The sequence below is a fragment of the Dipodomys spectabilis genome, unplaced genomic scaffold (genome assembly GCF_019054845.1).
Source record: "Dipodomys spectabilis isolate Male_0828 unplaced genomic scaffold, ASM1905484v1 ptg000095l, whole genome shotgun sequence".
NCBI lineage: Eukaryota > Metazoa > Chordata > Mammalia > Rodentia > Heteromyidae > Dipodomys > Dipodomys spectabilis.
Window position 1 is genome coordinate 3,312,971 of NW_024870772.1, and position 23,373 is coordinate 3,336,343.

General features: G+C 37.9%; 1 protein-coding gene and 1 long non-coding RNA gene across 3 annotated transcripts in view; one reads left to right on the forward strand and one right to left on the reverse strand.

Annotated features, from left to right (window-relative positions):
* Nucleotides 1-20,971, forward strand: part of Klf12 (Kruppel like factor 12) — a 355,582-nt gene extending 334,611 nt beyond the window's left edge. For both annotated transcript variants that reach the window (XM_042685420.1, XM_042685421.1), the window contains exon 8: nt 12,598-20,971. In XM_042685420.1, coding sequence (XP_042541354.1) covers nt 12,598-12,779 — 182 coding nt within the window. In that variant the 3' untranslated portion in view covers nt 12,780-20,971. The remainder of the gene's footprint in view (nt 1-12,597) is intronic.
* Nucleotides 4,989-22,256, reverse strand: LOC122112572. The gene is made up of 3 exons (XR_006148242.1): nt 21,363-22,256; nt 11,505-11,508; nt 4,989-5,000 (listed from the first exon to the last, which is right to left on the reverse strand). It is a non-coding gene; the product is annotated as an uncharacterized LOC122112572 (long non-coding RNA).
* Between the last annotated feature and the right edge of the window lie 1,117 nt (nt 22,257-23,373).

Consider the following 23,373-nt stretch of genomic DNA (forward strand, 5'->3'; position numbering starts at 1 on the left):
TGTCTGTAACCCTGAGTTCTCAGAAGGCTGCACTTTAAGGATCATGGTTCAAAGCCAGCATGGGTAGGAAAGTCCAGGAGACTCTTATATAAAATTAAACACCAAAAACCCAGTAGAGCACTAGCCTTTAGTTTAAACCCTAGCATGTGTGCGTACACACACACACACACACACACACACACACACAACCAGGAGATCATAGCTCATGCCTATAATCCTAGCTACTCAGGATCTGAGAATCTCGGTTCAAAGCCAGCCCAAGCAGAAAAGTCCCTGTGAGACTCTTATCTCCAATTAACCATTCAAAACCCAAAAGTGGTGCTGTGGCTCAAAGTGGCAGAATGCTAGTCTTGTACAAAAAAGCTTAGGGATAGCACCCAGGCCCTGAGTTCAAGCCCCACAATTGACAAAGAAAAATAAAAGAAAGAAAAGAGGTTTATTTTGGCTCACAGTTTTAAACCAAGGTTCAAGTGTCCTATCTGATGGGGTTCTTCTTGCTAGTAAAGTCCTGGAGTGGGATGGGATATGGGGAGATGAGGGAAAGGACTATACTGACTGGTCAGACCCATTTGGTAGCTCACACATCCCATTAGCCCATTAATCCATCATGGTTGGATTAACCAATGAAGGTAGAGTCCTCTTGGATGTCCTGCCTCTTAAAGCCTCACAATGGGATTCAATTTCATTATGAATTTAGGAGGAATTTAGACACATGAAAGAGTGTGTGTGTGTGTGTGTGTGTGTGTGTGTGTGTGTGTGTGTGTGTGTGTGTGTGTTAGTATTAGGGCTGAATCTCAGGGCCTAGGCACTACTCCTTAGCTTTTTCTACTCAAGGCTAGCACTCTAACGCTTGAGCCATAGCTTCATTTCCAGTTTTTTGCTGGTCAGTTGGAGAAAAGAGTCTCATGAACCTTCTGCCCAGGGTGATTATAAATAAACCACAATCGTCAGATCTCAGCCTTCTGCATATCTAGGATTACAGGCAGGAGCCACTGGTGCCTGGCTTGACATGAGAGAATTATAACCAAAGTACAGCTTAAGTTTGAACTCAAGAATTAAGTGTTAGAAACTGACTCTCACTTCTAACTGGTAAACTTAGAGAAGCTACCTAACTTGTATGAATCTCAGGTTTTCTTTTTTAACTTTGAGCCAAGTCTTATAGAAAAATAAGTCTTATTACATAATTTTATATCTCAAATACAGTGACTAACATAGCATAGGGACTCAATAATTATTTGAATTAGAATTATATGCATATAGATATAGCTGTTGTTTTATGTTACTGTGACCCGAAGACTCAAAATTTTAAATCCAGACAATTTAGTCATTGTATGTGTGTGTGTGTGTGTTGTGTGTGTGTGTGTGTGAGAGAGAGAGAGAGAGAGAGAGAGAGAGAGAGAGAGAGAGAGATTTAGAAAGAGAGAGAGATTTAGAGAGAGAAAGAGAAATTTTAAATTTCTAGTACTGGGGTTTGAACTCAGGGTCTTATACTCTCATGCAGCACACTTGCCTATGGCTGGTGCTCTGCTGCTTGAGCCACAACCCCAGCAAAGCTTTTTGCTTGTTATTTTAGAGAGGAGTCTTGAAGCATTTTTCTACTTAGGCTGGCTTCAAATCTATCTGCCAGGTCTCTGAATAGCTAGGATTACAGGTGTGAGCCCCTGACCTTTGGTTTATAATTATATAGTCTCTTCAGTTGAGACTCTACTAAATCTAAAATTTATGCATTGCAGATGTTTGGAAGTAAAGCTAATTATTGTTTCATAAACCCATTTTGTCACCATAATACTAAATAATGTTTAGAGGATATATCTTTAATTCTTTCTAAAACATTGCCATATTCCACTTGAAAAGGGAGTCATTTATATTTATTTATTAAGCATTATCTTGATCTCTATGGAAGTTTTTTTTTTTCAATCAAAAAGGCAGAAAAATGTATAGTTCATCTTCAGTGAGCTCTTCAGTAAATATACTAGAAAAGACTCATCTATATGGTCATGACAAAGGACACCATTCCTCAGCCATACCTATAAATGAATCTCCAGATGTGTCTGGCAGAGAGGAACTTTTTCCCCCTGGCTGAAGTACCTCATTTTCTTCTTCCTTCCTAGTTCTTCAGTGGGTAAATTTTAAAACACCTCAGTATCATCTTGTCTGTTCAGTTCTGTGACCAATCTCCTTTCCTGCGTGAGCAGACACCCCATGCTCCAGGACCCCCTCAGCTCTATACATTCTGTTACAGTAGTTTGATGGCAGAAAGGAAGGGTACCTGGGCAACACTGAAGCCATAGGAATATCAGATGTGGCAGCTGATTGGCTATGAGTTTAAGGGTAAGGAAGGCTTTGGAGATGTCTAGTGTGTGTGGTTAGGAGTAAAGAATGCTATTCACAAAGACAGATAGATCACAGGTGGGAGGATCTGCCATGTCCCAAGCATGGTGCTTAGCTGTGCTTTCCACACTTACATTGCCTATGTAAATCCCTGGAAGGAGGTGGGGCTAAAGCACCTGACTATGTCTGGATGTTGGAAAAGCAGTAAAGCTGGGACTAAGGCCCTGGTTTCTCTAGGCCCTGTGCCATTGTCATCACACCCAGGCTCAGACAAGCTTGCTAATAGTCTGCCTAACTCATCTCTTTGCCACGGACAGATTGCTATGCCCATCTACATGGCAGCACTGATGTAACATTTCCCTTTCAGATACACTGAAGTAATGAGATAGCCAGAGAGTTTAATAGTCTTATGTTTAAGGCTTTTCACTAATATGAACTCCAGCCTATTAAAAATTTACCTGTTAGAAAGCCAGTGAAGAAGTGTGAATCAAAGGCATTCATCATTAACTAAGATTAAATGACGCTTGCTCGGTGCATAGTCCTTTGCATATTAATGGGTAGTCTAAAGATAAAGACAGTTAGTCTGGTGTGGGAGACAGCCTCATGTGCTGTGAACAGCACATGGGAGAGGCAGGAGGTTGCTTTACCTGGGGAGGCTGCCACAGTGGCAACTGAGGAAGGAATTGGGCCTGTCTGGAGTGATATGCATGGTATCTCCTAAGTAAACACATTAGTGTACCCCCTCACACTAGGACATTCTTTCACTTGTTCTGACTCTAGATTAGTAATGACAAGCTATGGATATGTTACAAGAATTGCTCTTATTTTCATTAATGGGGGAAGGGGGAGTTCCTTAAACTTATCAGAGAATTACTAATTGCTAAACATGTCGGACCTAAGATGTACAATGAATAGTCTGAGTACAAGTTAACTGTGTTGTATATGTAGGATTCAATTTTGATTCATTGTTGTTATGAAAGTTTTACTCTATTGAACGAAGTTTCCCTAAATTTAGAAAAATACATTACTAAATGAATTTGTGGGTTTGGATTCTATTGATGTTAGCAAATAGATCAATGAGGAATGGTAGAAAATTAAAACTATTATGGTGTCTTGAGGGACCTCTCTCTGCTTTGGGATCTATTGTATCTGCATACCCATCAAAGCCACGTGAAGAGAGTGAGGGGTGAGCTGTTCTAACAATGTCCTTTTTTCATGTTCTATCTGAGAAGAACTATATATTTATTGTTCGTCATCTTATCTGGAATGGCAAACTTAACTGCTGTTACTAGGATCTTTTCATTTCGTTTCGTTTTGTTTCTTTTCTTTTCTTTTTCCTGGTTGTGGAGCTTGAACTCTGGGCCTGGGTGTTATCTCTCAGCTTTTCAGCTCAAGGTTAGCACTCTACCACTTGAGCCACAGAGCCACTTCCAGTTTTCCGGTGATTTTTTGGAGATAGAGGTAGCTAGGATTACAGGCATGAGCCACTGACACCTGGCTGACCTTTCTATTTTTAATGGAATTACTAAATAAAGATAACAGGGAACTATATTAGTAGGTTATATAGTCACCACTAAAGAATATGTAAAATGTTTATTCATAATGTTCAATGTTAATTCAACTAAAAGGCTTCGTAACTAAGAATTCAAAGAATTACAAAGTAAATGTATTGCCTTAAGGATGAAAATAAACAGTGATAGAGCATTTGCCTCTTGTGCTAAAAGCCTTAGGTTTGATCACAGCATCACACACACATACCATACACACACACATATATGCAAACAAACACACACACTTAAACACACATTAAAATTGTGTTCATATGAGCAACAAAATACAAGACTAAATTATGTTGCTAACCTTAAAAGACTTTTTTTAAGATGGGGTTTCATTTTTTGTAGAAATAAGCTGTATGCGTAGCACTAGCTTAAATGAGACTCTCAAATTTCTTTTTCTTTTCCAAAGTATGTATTCTAATTCATTAGACTAGAAAAGATCTTAGAATGAATAGAATGTGAGCAATTCACTCTGTGTCTCACAAAGTAGATTACTTTTTGTTGCCTCTTTGTTCTATTTTTAAAAGGAAAGGAAGTATTTGAGTTACAGTGGTTTCCATTCAGTTAATCAACAAGTATTTATTAGTACAAAGCACTGAGCTGGGCCCTGGGGATACAGTGGGGAAGGGGACTTTAGGCCATTTTCAGTGCGAGGCAGAAAATAAACAGGAGGGGCTAAAACATAATACAGGAAAACAAAGCCATAAAACTAAGGAAAGGTAGACCACCCCTGTGGAAATAAATTAGAGAGGTTAGCTGAGCAAGTATTCCATGTGCAGAGCTGGCAAAAGGAATGATCCAACTGGGGCAATGAAGGAATACTCATTCTCCTTCTAGACTGAAGAGTCTTAGAAATTTGTCCAGCTGGAGAGATGAATAAGTCCACATTGCACTCACAGCAGATCAGAAGATCGGGTCTTATTTAGATGGTAAATCATAAACAAGTTTGGACATATCTCTGGTCTTTGGAGCAAAATGGAGTTGTAGATACTTTGGGATCTTTCTTTTGTAAGCTATAGTGAATGTCATGGGAACCAAGGAGAAACTTGAGTTGGTGAGAAGAAAAAGACAGGATCTTGGGATAGGTAAAAGGTAGAGTCTCAGCAAAAAGAACTGAAGGAAAAAAGAAGCAGATGCAAAGGAAGAAAATGAGTGTTGTCATCACATGGAAATAGAAATTCAGGACAGCCAAATTAAAGAACGTTCTTTGACTTTAAAGTCTGTACAGCTAGTATGTTTGTGATAGGATATTTCAGGATATAGGTTGTGTAGTAGCCATGCCGTTTTGTAAGTTAGAACTCAAGTTCTCAGTCTGCTTGTCCGGTTTTAACCAGATATTCTGGTTTATTAAAGCAGTGATTTGAAATGTGGAGTGGAGTTGTGGTTAAGTAAGATACATACTAACTAAATGACTTGGTGAAGTAGTTATTACAACTGAGCCAATGGGAAGATGTCAAAGTTACATGGGTTAATGTCCTAAAGCTCTTAAAAGACAAGTAAGGTACATGGAAAGCATTGTATGTTTCACAGAATAATATTTTAATAAAAGTATCCATTATAGAATGGCATGGATAACTAATTAGGGACTTACTTGGAGTTAGAGTTAGAAATAATTTAAGTCAGTTCAGACAGTTTAGGGGGGTTGGAGGGAGTAGAGGCCAGCATATTGATGATGTGTTTAGTTGAATCTACAAGACAAAGTGAATCAAACACTCTAAGTAATACATTAGTCTGTTTGGTTTATTCAGTGATTTTTAGCCTTTGAATGTTTCCAAAAGTCTGAATCCGGATAGGTAGCAGTTAGCCAAAAATCTTAATTCACTTCTTAAAAATAGCAAGCAGGATCTATTTTTGACCTATCACTTGTATTTCTTTGTAAACGTGGACAAATCTTGGATTTCCTAACTACAAGATGACATTTTCTTTCTTGAACATTTTGCATTCATCAAACACAAGGCATGTGTAGCTTTGTGCTCCGTAGCCACGCATTAAGAGTAGGGAGCATGCGCACAGTTGAAGAAGCTGTGTTCTAAGCAGCTGGACTCTCCAGCCTCTCTGATCCAGCAGCAGGCTGGAGATTGGGTCTGTATTTATTTGGCCATTCCTTCTGCCTGATTGTAAAGATAAAGATAGTTTATGCCACCTTAACCCCCCAAAAGACAGGTCAGCCTGGTCTAGTCATGGCTGACTCAGGTAATCTCAGCTCTTTCTTGGTCTCAGCTTTCTGTTTCCTCATCTTGAAAGTACCTAATTTCCTCCCAGATCTAGATTTCTGTGAACTTTCATGAACTATTTTAACAGAAACCAGAAGACAAGATAGGCATCTTGATTCTCTGTGTGTGTTTCTCTCCTCCCCCCACCCTCGTATGCAAATTCCATTCCTCATGAAACAGATTGTCACAGCAAATATGTTGAGCCTTGAATGTAATGAAGATCATTTGTCAGTGTCTGGTCCCTGTAACTTTATAAAAGTTAAACAGGGACATATTTCATAAATGCACTTCTGAACCTAAGAAAATGCCTATGCTTCCTGTTGCCAAAGGTGTTCTTTTCGTTGCTTGAGAAAATAACAGAAGCTGATGAGAACACCGTGTTTTGTTTAACGCAGGCCTTTTGAACTGCACATTCCTCCTAAGTGAATGTCTCACCCGTCATTTTCATACGCAAGGGCACCTGCCTTTTGTCTCAGTGCACATTTACCTTTCAGCAATTCACAAGCTGAAATAGGAGGTGCCTGAAACAGTTATTTTTGTTTGGTCAGTTTGGGGAATCCATTCAATACTTGTGTTTTCTTTAGATTGTATTGTGCCTTCTGCTGGGTAAATGTCATGGAAATGCGTTGAGTGACTCTTAATCCTTTCCTTTAACTAAAATGGAAAGAGAAAAACCCTCTCATAATAAATCAGTGTGTATTGACTGTTTCAAGAAAAAAACTCTGATGTGAGTTTGTTATTTTCCCAGGACGCTTAATTAAGTGTCCCAGAACATTTGCTTTATTTGAATAATACTTGTGAGAACAGAGTAGAAAAGGGAGAAAAAAGAGAGTAGTAGAGGGAGAACGAGAGGGAAGGGGAGGAGAGAGGCAGAAGCAAGGAGAGGAGCAAGGAGAGCAATGGAGAAAAACTGACTGCTTATTTATATAAATTTGCATTTAACATGAACTCCAAAAGTGGAGTTGAGGGATTTTAGGACAAAAAAATATTAGCCAGGAGCTGGGAACGTGGCTTAGTGGTAGAGTGTTTGCCTAGCACGGACCAAACCAGGTTTGATTCCTCAGTTCCACATAAACAGAAAAAGCCAGAAGTGGCACTGTGGCTCGAGTGGTGGAGTACTAGCCTTGAACAAAAGGAGCTCAGGGACAGCGCCAGGGCCCTGAGTTGTTCAAGCCCCAGGACTTGCAAAAAAAAAAAAATCCTTTTTAAGATTAAAAGTGGTCAGATTGCTTTATTAATATAAAAATAGTGAAGATGGCCTAAGAATTTGTGATGATAGAATCACTGCAGAACTGAAAACCTAGAAGTTACAAAACTGTACCCCAGAGTCTAGCAGTGTCACCTAGTTAGCCACCAAGATTTTATCTGATGACCTTTGATTTTTCTTTATATACTGATGACTTCATGTTTACCAAAAGTCCCAAAACGTATTGCTAATCTCTATCTGTATAGCTGTCTATATATTATATATGATATGTATATATAATATATACACATAATTACATACCAATAATAATATATGTATATTATATATTGTGTGCATATTATATAGATTATATAATACATATAATAATACATATATGTGTATATTATACACACACATTATATATATATGTATGTATTACGTATATTCTCTTTTTTTCTCAGAAATAAAGGGAGAGGGAAAGAGAGAAAGGAAAGGTAAAGGAGAAACTGGATCATAACTTTTCCTCACTATTTCATAGGATTAATATAGGAAACCAGAATCAATGATCTGATGTTAAAGATCAAACCATGTTATTTTGAAAAAGACATTTTCACGGATTTTGTCAAAGAAGTTTGGTGTTTGTGTTTGTAGATTAGGCAGAAGGAGCAAAGAACACATAATCTGTTTTTATTCCCAAATCATTTGTAGGGCAAAGCAGTTTGGAATAAGGTATTTGTACTCTTATACTTCAGATAAATTCTAGGATACTGCGCTATTCGTGGAAGACATTCGTGGAAACCCCCATCACTGCCACTGGCATTCTGTGTGGAGCAAAGCAGCTCTGTGTGGTAGCTGTTGGGCTCTGGGAAGTGTCCCATCTCCTTACATCATCCAAGCCAACTCTTTCCATAGGAACGTCGACATGGAAAACTCAACTGCCATTCTTTCCCTCCACTGACCTTTAAAAAGTATATTTAGCCTTCTGTGTTCTAGCACATTTTGAAAGGAAAGATTTTTTTTTAATGTTAAAGCCTTTCAGAAGACTCATCTATACATACGCTATATGCCTTATGAATTTCATCATTTTAATTAGCTTTGTATTCATGTCATGAATTGAACACCTATTAGCTTAATATGTTTATAAGATTATATCCTTTAAGTTTTTTCAAAGCATTCATATAAATATTATATAAGAAAATAATACAATAGGTACTAAAAATATTTTTATCCATTTGTGCAACTCTACCAGTCCAAGGAGAGCACTGTATGATTTATTGATACCTTTTGGATGAAAGGTTCGGGGTGGGAGTAATCTCTTTTGAGCAAGGAAAGAAGGCCTAGCCTGGGAGCTATATGTTCTCCCAAGCACTTCATCATTTAGCCTCTAATTCTGAAAGGTGATTTGAAGATTTTGTTCTTTTTCTCCTATTTTTTAATGAATAGAAATGCATTAATATTAAAAGAATTAATATAAGGCAATAAGGGCTATGAATATTATGCATAAGATTCTTAAGTTTTGGGTGGCAGAAAGAAATGATCCATTTTTGTAATGACGACTTCCAGAGAAAGTCATTTATCCCTCAGATAATTAAGTTTACTCTTGAGATTCGCTTCCTCCTCCAGCTCCCCCTACTGGAGAAGGTGTCCATCCAGGCTTTGTTCCTTAAGGTCCAACAGCTCATGAGCTTCTGTGTCCTGTAGTAGGAAGTTGTGTTTCTGAGGCCTGTTTCTCTGTTTTTCATGTTTGTGTATTATACTTGGTTATACTCACAAACTGCTTTTCACTTTTACTCTGTTTTCTTTGCTGCGCATCTGTGGTTTCAGATAAACCCTTGCTTCCACCCACCCCTGTCATGAGTGTGTGTGTGTGTGTGTGTGTGTGTGTGTGTGTACAACTTCTGAGATAAAGCACAGTGAACCTAAATAATGGTGTCGTACTCTATATTTCAAAAAATAGGAGAACGGATTTTGTAGGTTTCCCTTACCAATGATAAAAGTTTGAGGATATATATATATATATATATATATATATATATATCCTCAAACTTTATATATATATATATATATATATATATCCTCAAACTATATATATATATATATATATATATATATATATATAGCCTGATTTAAATATTGACAATGTAAAAAAAAAATCGAAACACCACATAGTATCCCCAAAATATGGGCAGTTTTTATTCATCTGTTAAAATTTAATTTCACAGTTAAAAATAACTAAATGCATGTATAATTGCTGCCTCCCAGTGATGTAAGGGTAAAGGAAATTATGTTTACACATAGTTATTGTGGAAAGTGGAAAAAAAGAAATGCCATATGTGTTTATTTCTAAAATTACTTGAAATTTGAATTGAGATGCGTAATCTGAGGCTGTGAAAAACATAACCAAAATATTCCCTCACGCCCCACCCCCGCCCCATCCTAAACTAACTACATTAAATGTGTACACCAGTTCTATCAACTGACATATTCAAGAAGCATACAAAAAGCAGTGCCCATCCCTTTGATCTGGGGTCAGCCTTTCAGTAGAGGGCTAGATAGTAAATAGGCATGGAGTGGTACATGTTTTAGGTTATAACTGCTCAATTCTGCCTTCACCTGAAAACAAACAGAACAATCTGTAAACAAAACCAACGTGGCTATGTTCTAATAAAAACCTGTTTGCAGACACTAAAATATGTTTCATGTACAAAATGGCCCTCTTTGGATCTTTTTTTTCAACTATTAAAAACTTAAAAACAGGAGCTATAGTCAACCAAAATTCCTTCTCTAGACTTTCAAGTAAAAAAGGTCATAAATGCCTTTATTAAACTCCCCAAACAAAAGTGAATATATGACTTAAGTATTTCAAGGAGTCAATTAGAGAATTAGGTTCCTAAGATAAATGGACAGGACAGCACCTGAATGATCATGTGTCTCTGCCTTGGACCATGCCAGCCTCACACATCCTCCTGGAGGCGCTGCTGAGGTCTCTTGCCTGCTTCGTCTGCTACTCATCTTCAGGCTGTCAGTCACACAGCTCCTCCTTCTGCTTTCTGCAGCTGAGAGCAGGTTCTAATACCATATGCTACTTCCTGAAAACAGAAAAACACAATCTCCTTCTGTACGGTGGAGAAGTGGTTATTTCCCCATTAAGAAGATCCTTTATTCTTTCCTTCTGGAGCTTTGCCACCCTTGGCTGGTTGTACCACAGCATAGGACCTAGCTTAGAGCCTCATTGGTTCCAAACATTGAGCTCAATGCTTCCAAAGATGGATGTATTTTTGAAGGATTGGATTTTATATCAAGATTAATATCAGAACCTGCGCTCATGATAGAAATTCCAAAAAGAGATGGCATTTAACCTGCTGAAAAGCACACAATTGTCATTGATGTGGTCTATTATAGATCACCACTCTTGTAAGTTTGCTGAGTTTTTGTTTGATTTCTGTCAAATTCTATAATCAATAGACATGGAAACGCTGGTTTTCTCTCCTTGGAACAGTTAGACTGAATAACCAGTTAAGATTTTGAGTCTATTCCATCAGTAGACTTTTACTAAAAAGATTCTTATTAGAGTAACCTGAGCTTCTTAGGAACCTCAACTAATGAAGCCATTTTTCTAGATGTAATAGGCTAAACTACATATTCACTCTCTTCCAAAAGGACTACTGGATCCTAACAAATCCTTATAGACAGCATTCATCTAACAGTTGAATGAATCTACTTTAGTTTTCCCATGTAGGCATTGCCTGTATATCTCATTTATAGGACTTAGTTTCCTGTGTGTACACGTGTATGCACTCACATACGACACATTCTCAGTGCTACTAATCTATCCAAATACTTTCTTGGAACCAGTTCTAGGCTCTGAAGATACAGAAATTGCAGAAAAAGGGTCCGTGAACTCCAAAAAGACCCAACAATTGGTAGAAGAGAAAGATAGCAAAACAAAATCTTTGTGGAATATTCTGATAGTAATTTAAAAGAAATAAGATGTGATAAAACGATACCCTTCACATTTCAGTAAATGTATATATACCATTTTGGACATTTTAATTAAAATTTCTGAACATGGAAAAAAAAGTAATTTGAGACTAACCAAGAAAAAGGAGCCATCTCTCTCTGAAGACACAACCAAGTTGAGATAGGGTAAAAACATTGTTTGTTACCTCTGCAGAATAGTGAAAGGCACTGGATTCAGAGCCACACACAGCTTCTCACTGGTCTTCAGTGCATTGCTTCGCTGCATTGAGTCTTGGCCTTCTCATCTGTAAAGTGGTGTTAATAATGCTTAACTTTGCAGTCTCGAACATAAGGATTAGCAAATAGCTCCCTCCCTTGCCTTTTCTCCAAGGCCCTCCTTCGCAGGCCAAGACACAGGCTACATATAATGGATGGAAGGAGAGACCAGTTTTTGTGGGGTTGTGTGGGGACAGGGTTTCCTTTCTGAAGGAAACCAAGAAAAAGAGTGTACTTGGGTCAACTATTGTCCTGGATCCCTGGGGAGTCTGTAGGACAATGGCTACTGTATCTTTTCCCAGCACAGCCTTTGCATATTTTACTGTCCTTACAAATTGACTGAAGGGCCCCGGTCAAATTACATACTTCTTCAGACTTCTTTTTGCAAGGACTTTGAACATTTGATCTAGCTTCAGGACTCCTCAGGCTCCCCCTCCTAATTCTTAAATCCTGAAAACTGTACTTCTGCTTACACTGCTAAGGCGTCTACTACACTCATTGCCCAACGGAAAAGTGAAAGGTAGATGTGTATGAATCCTGGGTTCCTAATTTCTGAGGGTTTTCATGAAGAAGTCTGTATACTTTCACTGCCTGATAAATGGGTCCTGTGTCCCCAAATCATCCGAAACTATCCAAGTGATGCATATGAAGAAGAACTTGTTGAAACAAACCATTACTAATTCCCCTTTATGATTCTTACAGCTTCCAGGCTTAGAGCCAGGTCAGACTGGGTAGAGTTCTAATATTGCTCTTTTTTTTCTTCTTTTTTTGTCCACTAGGGGCGATTATACGATTATACCCAGGGAAATCAGTGTATTCCATTCGATACTTTGGCTTTTCATAGCTGAGAATGCAAGTGCTCATTCACTTGCCGACTAGCAGAGCAGGAAAGATGAAATGAAACCCCTCACCTCTCTGACCCCCAAACCTTGCCAGTGAGATGGGTAAGGTTTCCAAAGATGTGGCAAATGGAAAACTCATTGAGAACAACAATTCCCCCAGCACACCAGGCTTGCCAGGGTTGTGATGGAAAAGTCGTGGAGCACCAAAGCTGTGTCCTTTTTGTGTCTTGCAGGAGAGAAACCCTACAAGTGCACCTGGGAAGGGTGCACCTGGAAGTTTGCCCGTTCAGATGAACTGACGAGGCATTACCGCAAACACACGGGAGTGAAGCCATTCAAGTGTGCAGACTGTGACCGCAGCTTTTCTCGGTCCGATCACCTGGCCTTGCACCGCCGGAGGCACATGCTCGTGTGAAGCAGGCCCCTCGTCCAGCTGGGAGGAAGAGCTGGATCTCTTAGTGGCATCCAATTCAGCAGGGCTGAATCCCCTTCACAGTGTTAACGCCAAGGACATCACCATCCCACGATGTCAGACACCAGAGCAGGAACCAGAACGTCCACTTCTCCTTTCCGACTGAAGGTAATCCCCATCACGACCACGCAAGAGACGTCTTCTTCACGCTGGCCTGAGAGCTCAGCGCTACCCACGTTCCGGAAGAGCCAGGCAGTTGTTTTCCGAGTTGTTGTCCTCTGCCATTGACAGATGTTTGTAGCTTATACATTTTCCAAGCTGTCAGACATTTGGTTATCAATATCTTCTAGGTCAGCTACCACAAATTGATAGCTAGAGCAAGACCTTTTCGATCTGAATGATTTTCCCATCATCCCTACCCTGGGAGCCCCTTTCTACAAAACTTTTAGTTCCTAAGTGAGCTAGAACACACATCCGATCTGTTACCAGCAAAACAGCATGAACATAGGAAGGAAGAAGCTGTGGGAGAGTTTCCATTACCTGAAAAATAAAGGCAAACTCAGCAGCCCTCTGCAGTAGCGAAGGCAGCCGTTAGAATCCCACCCGCAACGTGTCATCATGCCATGCCCTGAAGAAAACCAACATTGAATCTTTCATTTGTTTGTCCTTGAGTGTTTTTTGTTCTGTTCTGGTCGTTTCGTTCATCTGTTTGAGCAGAGGGGCAGCAGAATTTCAGTTGAAGTCTAGTCCTGAAGTCTCTGCCCTGCCATGGATTGGCCCAGAGGTGTTCTGTAGTTGAATAGGAAGAGCCTGTCAAAAACAAAAACAAAAACCTACTGCCCCACTTCAAACTACAGTGTTCTGTCACCCAGGCATCATCTCTTCCTGCCCCTAGTGTCTGGTTACAAGGAAGTGGGGGGTTAGGGGGACTTTCTTAGACACATTGGCACCAAGGTAAGAGGTGGGGCTGCCAAGGCAAAGTCAGTGGACATGAAAAATCAGACAAAGCAGAGGAAATAATGAACCTCTCAAGGAGAAAAGCAATAATGAATAAAAGGACTTCTCTACAATAACTTTACTGAGTACTCACGTTACCAGTTTTTATACTTACTAAAGGAATTGTGGAGAGAGGGGAGGGGGAAAAAAAAAAAGTACCCCAGCATTTTAGATGTCTTGGTTATATTTCCAGCCCTGAGGTAATCTTTCTGTTGGTTGTTGTGCTTGGTTGGGTACCACAATTAAAGATTACACTCCCCTTTTCTACAATTATTTGGTGACTAGAAAGGATGAGGGAGGCATAGCCAGGAATGAACTCTTCGGGTAGCAGGTCAGTTCTCTGTGGGCCTGAGTCAATAGAAAAACAGCGCCCGCCCCTAGAAAGCCTGTCATGGTGCTAGTTTTCTCTCATGGAGAGCCAAGAAGAGCAACTCTCCCATAGGATCTTTTTTACACATTTCATTTTCTAAACTGTACCAGGACTCCCTGGTCCTGGATTGGCATCTGCAGGGATAGTGAACCTTTCTCATCCTGGAATTAGGATGAGAGCAAAGTAGAGTCCCATCTAACCTCCTAAAACTAGGAACCTTTTACAGCTAGCAAAGACTACAGTAAATAAAGCAATACATCACCAACGTTCTTTTGGGGAAAATTATCATCTATTTTTTTTTTTTAATCCACAGAAAGCTGGGTTGTGTTTTCTGCTTTCTGGGGTTTTTTCCTCCAGCTTTATGTGGCAAAGGGGCTAGGTAAGACTTTCGTTGTTGTTGTTAGGATTTTTTAATAGCTAGGTAAAAAAGGTCTCCAGCAATGACCTTTGCATTGTATTTTAATTAGAAACACTTGATTTGAAGAACTGCACAAAATAACCTCAGAAATATTCCTAGCTCATTTTTAAGGTGTTTGAACATTCAGAAACAATTTCTGCTGAGAGAATTATCCTTTCTAGGATCATCTAATTCAGATAATCTTACTCTGATGAATCAAGGACTATGAACATTGCAACCAGGATGATGTGTGTCAGAAAATAGTAAAAGAAATTTTACTTAAGTATTCAAGCAACAGTATAATGAATTTCAGCTCAAATTATAACTACAAAAGTATGTGGTCTATTTTTTTTTCTGCCAGGTCTGAAAAACTCATCAGGTAGTTTCCCTTTAACAAGGGCTCTAGTTTAATTGATAAATAGCTTCTTCAGCTATGATCTGCTACCGATTAACCAGTAGGCTTTTTTTTTTTTTTTTTTTACCAACTGGAACTTTTTTTTATCTGTACTGTATACAACTTAGATGTCTCAATGCACGTGACCAATTCAGAATAGAAAAAAAAGGGGTGGGGGGTTGTGTATGCCAGCCAGTACTGATTACTAGTCAGTGGAAAGAACACACAGAGAGAAAGAGTCTGAATAGCTATGAACTCCCAAACATGGCCCCCAGAACCAGTGAGGGAAATCACTCAGGTATAGAGTTTAGTTTATTCTGCCTGTTCTTAAGAAGAGCCAATCTTTTTCTCCACTGAAAGTAGAGCACTGCAGGTAGGTAACAGTTTTTAGAACTTATGGAACTGACAGGATCTGGATTTAAGTTTAGCACAGAACTAAATGTGGTGGCACACCCCCTATTACAGGAAAGATTTGGGGAAGTGAGCTGTCCTCGCCACCCTCCGGAAATGGGAACCACACTGAGATGGTAAGTTAACTAATCGATCCTGTCCGCATTATCCTATTTCCCTGTCTTGACGTGGCAATACTGTTAGAAGGGAGCCAAGCACATGTAAGTGAATGAGTCTCTGATCTAGCCCTAGCAACCGAAACTTACTTGGGGCTTGTGTTGGGACATCACAAATTCTCCTTGATGAGAGTATTTCCTAAAAGTGTTTCCTCAGGTAAAAGGAAAGTGATTTGAGACAGAATGAAATGGAATATCTTTAGGTATAGAAAAGCCACTATTCCATCTCATGGGTCTTTTTAGCTTCTTCTGAAAAGCACAGTGCAATGATAAACTACAGAAAAGGGATAGATTCAGTTGTTCCCTAACTAGAAACATTCTTTTGGTTTAGCCGTGAAGTGGTTGGTTTCACAGCTAGGATATGGCATGGTTGGGAATTCTCATACGCATAACTGTGACATAGAAGTAGCTGCCAGAGGCTTGACTTTTCTCTTTGCATTGTATAGGTTGATTAAAGGGAGTTAATGTTATTTGAAGGTTTTTAGTAGAGTCCCTTATATTTTGATCTTGTTTGAAAAGATTCATACTTCCTCCTCTGCCTTTAGCCTCCTGTTGTGAGTGGTATGGTCTCTACTTGATAACTTGTCTTAAGTTCTATTAAGGCATTTAGAATGCGATTCTTAATGACTTGACCATAAAGATTATACCACTGCCTTTTTCAAAATACATAAGAGGACATTTTGTTTTCAAAATCAGTTGAGTATCAGTAACAAACCACATTAAAAGAGAGAGCACTTTTTATTCACTTTAAAATTAAAGTGGGAAATAGGAAGATAAATTGTTGGGGGGGAAAAGTCTTATAAAATGCTGTTGTGTTTATAGATGCCAGTTGTAGATCATTAGAAGGGCTACTTTCATTCCGGTTGAAATTTGGAATAGTTTACATGAAGATTGTGTTCATTTGTATGCATCATGTTTTAATTTCAAATATCCATTTGTGTTTTAAACGTCAATATGATCCTGCACTTTGAAATCAGTTCAATAGCCTGATAACATGTATATGGATAAAGATGCAGTATTCCTTATTCTGTACTTTATTTATCTGTACTTACCAAAGCTGCACTTGAATCATCTGATGAGGTGAGGCCTTCAACGTGTATCAATACACTTTCATTATGTTGTTATGAATACTTAGAAATGTAGTTGTGGTGTTGTTTTAAAGCTGTCTTAGCAGCCACAGTAAGGACTCACAGAATTTAAGCAGTGTTAATACCAGCATCTGTGCCCCAGTCTGCATAGAAGGGACTGAATGTGAGATGGCTGGAGAATTGTTAACAGGCCCAGGAAGCCTTAATATTCATAGTTCACAATTCACTCTTGGACGTTGATCTCACTAATACCTGTGAACTTACCAGGTAAATATAGCCTATTAACCATCATCATTGACAAATCTCTTCCTTTACTTTTTCTGAGAGATAGTACATCTTCTATTATAAATTTGTTCTCAATTCGATTTGGTTTAGGACAGGGGTTTAGGAAATCATGTCTTCCATGTTACATTTCTACTTCTCCCCACACTGCCTTCCACTTACCTGGACAAATATCCACACCCAACCCATGCACACATATGCACACACCTGTATATGCAGTAGCCATTGGGCTAATAAATATCATCAGACCCTTTTTTTAAGGAAAGAATTTGTAATAATCCATACCCTCTAGAAATGTAAGTTATTTACCTTATTAGGGATTCAGCTTCTAATACTATAATATGACTTTGCCTGCATTTTATAGCTAAGAAATGTACATAAAGATTAAAGATGCTATATTTTCACAGTTACATTATAGAGTAATGTCTGTTTAGTGACTCATGTCCATTGGTATTTTAAATATGCTAAATACTAAGAAATTGCGATAGAAATTCAGATTTTTTTCATAAAATGATATAGAAGGATACTGCATCTTTAAAAATAGAGTGAAGATATTTTACTGTATTCATAACATGTGATAGTGGAAAAATATTTTCAAACATGCAGATTTTACAGAGGTTGTAAATAGTTTGATGAAGTATGTTGGGAGAAAGAGCTTCTAGTTTTCATCACAATAAAAAAAAATCGTATTCAGGTTTGCCTTGTGTATGTTACACACGATTAGCGATATTGCCATAGGAACTCAGTCCCACCTTATCAGAACACATTCTCTATCTTCTGTCAAAACAGAGTGACCATGCATCATGGTTTAGTAAGAATGGTTGAAAACTTCCTGAAGTCATTTTAAGTTGCTACAGACAACAAATTTTAATGTCTTTTCTTCCTGTAGAGAGAATAGGAATTTATTTGTGCTAAAGATCACCTAGGATTGTTTTCTCTTCCTGTTTTCTTCCTCCTCTGCAAAATACTTCTTGATTAAAAAAAAGAAAAGCAGAAAGCAATACAGGTGTTTATTCTTGTTTGAATTCCAGAAGAATTGCTTTTAGGCATAGCTGCATGTTGACAAGATTAAGTGCTATGGATTTGGTCACATGTAAAATGAATCTGTACTGGCAATGGGAATAAGCTAATGCCTATTTTCTAAAATTAATTAAGTGCTAAAAGTGCCTGTCTATAGACATGACCAATGAGATGTTTCTATACTTTTTCACAGCAATAATTCTTCAGATATTTTGAAAACACATATATCCAGAGTAAATGTATGCACATAGTAAATTGAATCTGTTCACATATCCTCAGGGGAGGGTGAAAAAAGCTTTTATGACTTTTAAGGATCAAATCTTATTTCTCATTAGCATTTCTTAATTTGATTTTCTCGCTTGAAGAATATAAGAATGCAAATATGAACAGTAAGGTCAATCTTCAATGTATACTAAGGGCAGATGGTAACTATAATTTTGGATAAAATGTTGTGATTTATCCCTTATGAAACAGTATACATAACTCAAGAAGCTTTGCTCAGTTCAAAAATACCAATTTATTTAAAGCAAAACTCTGAGAGATATTTGTCTACGTATTATGTCCTCTTATATCAAATGCACAAGCATATCTATATGTTTCATGCTTACTTTTTCCCCTTACATTTTCTAATATATGTATTTCTAAGAACCATTTGGGGATGATAGTAACATTTCTTTCCAAAATATCTACCAAAGTGCTACTGAGGTTTTCTCAGCCTAGCTTTTAACCCATTTTGCAGTTTCCTGAAAATTACCTGCTTTACAGTTCAGAATTTCACAAGTATTTCCCCCCCCAAAAAATAAAAGATTTTACTGCTAAAAGTGGAGTCATGGGTAAAAATACACAGAGGCTGTTTGAATAGACACGAACCCTGGAAATTCTCCAACTCTGTCATCTCAGAGCACAAATACACCCAAACAAGTTGTGGTTAACAGCAAAATTATACTCTTTTTTTTTTTTTCAGAGCCAAACATTTGGTAAGAGCAATTTTAAAAGTATGACTGACATTAAACCTTTCAGGCTTTAGTCAATGTAGACTACTACCACCATGGACAGAATTTTCCAGAGCCAGATCACAGGCCTAGTAAACCATCCTGCTTCCTCTTAAGTTGCAGGATGGAGAAGGGACAGGAACTGCACCCAGGATGAAGCAGAGATAACTGGATGTCAAAGGAAAGTCACTGTGCTTCTTGGTCTGCTGAAGTTAAATTTTGACTGGCCTTCATTGTGCATGTTGTATGAAAGCACTACATATCCTGAAAGGTCAAAATGAAGGAAAAAGAAAATATTCTTCATTAAATACTTACTATGCCCTAAGCATTATGAGAGGAAGCGTTAGACACATTACTGCCAATCTCTACAACAGATCTTCATTCTATAGATGGGGAAATTGAGGCACAAAGAGGCTGAGATGTCAATGAACACAAAAAGTAAATGGTAGAGACGGAATGGCAAGCCTCCTGGCTCTGTACCCACTAACCACACTGTCCATTTTGTCCCAGTACTTACCTTTTCATATCTCTAACTCAGTTGTATTATTGGCACCCTGTATGAATTATCATCTTCTGGGTGAAATATCATCACTTAATGTAACATGTGACTTTGACAATGGTGGAGAATATTTGAAATGGAAATTTGTTTACAAAGGATCATTAAAAACCAATAGAGACAACCAAACATATCCCTGAACTTGCCTCTTTCTTTCCAAATGTTTGGCCTGGAGTTTCAGGACCAGCAAAACTTCCCCCCACTAAGTATCATTTTAGCCCAAGTTGGTTCTTCTCAACTCTATACCTGTCTTTGTTTATACACTAAATATCTTCTCACTAACAGATCTGCTAATGTAAGGTACATTTGAATCCTTACCTCTGTGGACTTAGTAATATCAGAGGTTACTCTTGCAAGTGGTAATGGGGTGGTGGTCACAAATATTCAGATGATGATCAATGAATGACTCCAGATTTCTCACTTAAACAGCGCTGTTTTGGAATGTATTAAATAGTCCCACAAATAAGTTGTTTATAGTATTGTCAGTTTAGCTGAGTTTTATGCACGAAGCTGTCTAATATCAGAGAAATGAAATCCTGCCCACTCTATGTAGGACAAGATCTCTGACAGCATTGATTCATGAAAGCACTAATGGACTTCAAAAAACATTAAGAGAATGTCATTTCCCATAGCATTTGTGTATTTGGAAAATGAATCTCCTGAATTAGGATCTTTCTCCCTGTTACTTGACTGGAGGAGGAGATAAACTTGTATAAACAAATCCCCATGTTGAAAGCCAGTGACCATGTATCCAGTGACTGCAGACTGGGGCTCGTTCCTCTCAGTTAATTTGGTTTCAGCACCAATAATTTCTAAATGACAAAACCACCGCTGTAGGCCAGTTTAAAAGAGTTGCACAGAGGACAGAATCCTACCAGTACTTTTTCTTTCGGGATTTCATCTCTAGAAATTTGAAGTATTTGTCCTTTCATTCCAAAGCAAGTTAACCAAGACTTCCACAGAGATTTTTTTTTTTCTTGTTGAGAAATGAGGGTGAATAGAAGGATAGAATGGGGGTGTAAATACAAAAGTACAAGTGTCCACGCATTCATAAAAAAAAAAGTAAGGTATTTTCAGGGCATATCAAATCTTTCTATTAATTTCATGCTCTAAAGATACAATATAAAACATTATAGAAAATGCTTTTGCGCTATTCCTATTTCTTAGTTTTCCCATGACAGAATTTTGTGATTGCATCCAGACCATACCATATATTTTGTTCTTCAGACTTTATTCCTTTGGATGGGGATTGTTGAACTGGGGCACTGGTGCCTATATACAAGGCTCTTTCCTATCAACTTGTCTGTCCACAATTTGTTGTGTTGAAAGATTCATTAAAAAAAAAATCTATGTCCCCTCAGTGGATGGTAGTTGTATTGTTTTGTTCATGTCTGTGTGGGACACATTGCATCACATGGCAAACCAACTCTGTGGAAATGAGATAATTAGTTGATAAAACCAGCTTGAAAAACATTGTCTATGTATTATGTCATCCTGCATCATAATGCAATTATGTGTATCATGATCATTTTTTACAAAGAGAAACCAGCAAATTCATGTTTGTCCATAGAAGAATGTACTCAGAACTTTCTGTGTTGTGAAACAGTGAGAACAGACCACCTTTAAGATACCCACCTGCCACTTAAAATGACTTAGTTATAATTAGCAGTAGTCTAGACATTGTTGTTGGGGGCGGGGGTCGTCAATTCAAACGTCATATTCTTTTGAATAAATCTCCCATGGAAACAAAGAGCATAATACCATCTTTGGCCAAATCAAGTAGGCACCCCTGATCCTTGGCACTTAGCTCATTATCCATAGTGACTGGATCACAGATATCTCTTGTGGAAAAATATAAAAACATCCTTTAGTTTGCAAAACAGTTATTCTAAGCCAAAAGCCTCTGAACAGCGAAATTAATAGACGGGCTGCATCTAATTCATTCTATGGATGTAACTTTACAAATGATTCGTATGTTTCTGATCTCAGAGAGCTAGAGTGCCCAGAGGAAATCCTACATATTAAAAAAAAAAAATAAGAATAAGGTCCCCCAATGATGCTGGCAAAGCAGATGTGTTGAGTTCGTAAATCTTTGTTTGGTTTTCTGTTCAGAGTTTAATTGCAAATGAATTTATTTCTCTGACTTAAAGATCTAATTTCCTAATAGTTTCCTCTGCATTTTATATACTCTGTAGTGTTTAGGCAATCCCTGTTATAAGTTTATTAATATTATGTAAGTGTTGTTCTTGTATTTATGTATAGTGTATGTATTGTAAATATACTCAGAGCTTTTTTCCTTTTACTGTAAAATGGTGATTTTTTTTTTTTTTTTTGCCCTATGATAATGTAAAGGGAGACCCTCCTAATGAGATTCTCTCACAGGATAATTATTCCAGTCTATTCTCAGAGATTTAAATGAACAAGTGTTATCGTTTTTTTAATGGTGTCTCAGACATATTCTGTTGGTGCATTGCTTTTCTGTATTCAACTTTCCTATGAATTGAGCTGTGAACCGAAATAGAGTTTAAACCTTTAATTGTATGCATTTGTATAATTATCTGAATGAAGGCATGAAGGTTAAATAAAGCATTTTGTATGGAACAAAATTCCTTAATTATTACTAACATTGACGTAGACATCTTGGAAATCATACGCGTTTAACCATTCAAATTAAACCTTCATTATGAATTTTTTTAACCACTGTGCATAGTTAAGTGGAAAATGCACATAAAATGGAATCAATACTTTGAAAATGAAGATTTTTATTTTGTAACAACCAGCCCTTAAAATTGACCACTAAACCATTCTTTTTTAATGAATGTAAAACTAAAAGTCATCCAGAAATAACAAGTGATAGGAAAGATACATCTTTCAGACCCTAGATCTAAGTTATCAATTATGTTATCAAGCAAAGGCCACCTTCCAAAGTTTTTTGTTTTAGTTATATTTTTATTATCTTTAGTTGTACAAAAAGGTGACCAACAATCAGTTTTTAAGTACTTTTTTAATTTTTTTCAGTCATGGGGCTTGAACTGGGCCTGCTCACTGTCCCTCAGCTCTTCAGCTCAAGACTAGTGCTCTACCCCTTGAGCCACAGCACCACTTCTAGTTTTCTGGTGGTTAATTGGAGATAAGAGTTTCACGGACTTTTCTGCCCAGGCTGGCTTTGAACCTTGATCCTCAGATCTCAGCCTCCTGAGTAGCTAGGGTTACAGCCTGAGCCAGCAGCACCCAACAGTTTATCTTATTTTTATAACTCCTTTCATCATTCTCCCCCCTCCTTTCCTAATTTGATCTCTTAATTTTTCTAGTTTGATGGCAAATATATTGAATAATATGACCACATTCTCCCTACCCTCTCATACACCTGGATACAAAAGCTTTTGAAAACAAGATCTTTAAGAGTGTAATGTCTGTTGAAATAACTACTACAATTAGCTCTTGTGAAATCTTGTCAACTTTCTACTACATTATACTTTGCAGATAAAGATCTAAATACACACACACACACACACACTCACACACAAACACACATATTCTACAAAAGGAATTGTAGCCTCCACATTGTTTGCTCTCTCTTTATTCATGACAAAAGTCCTGAGTTAATGACTATTCGTGTCCTGATTTTATAGATAGAAAAGTGAGATACTGAATTTATGCAATTTGCATAAACATCTCCAGTCAGTTTAGGTTAGTGTTTCACTGCTGAAAGTGTATATATCAAATAGATTTAAGAGGTGGGGAGTGAGAGATGATGTTGGAAAGAATTGTTGCAAAGAGTAGCATTAGAGACATTCAACCGTTACCTGTGATTGTGTGTGCACAGGTGAATACAAAGCCCACAAGGGATAACCAACTCTTCCCCTCCCAAGGAGAATCCGTTTTCACTATTCTTTCCTTTTGCTTTTAAATAAATTTATTCTGTTTACTTAAAAA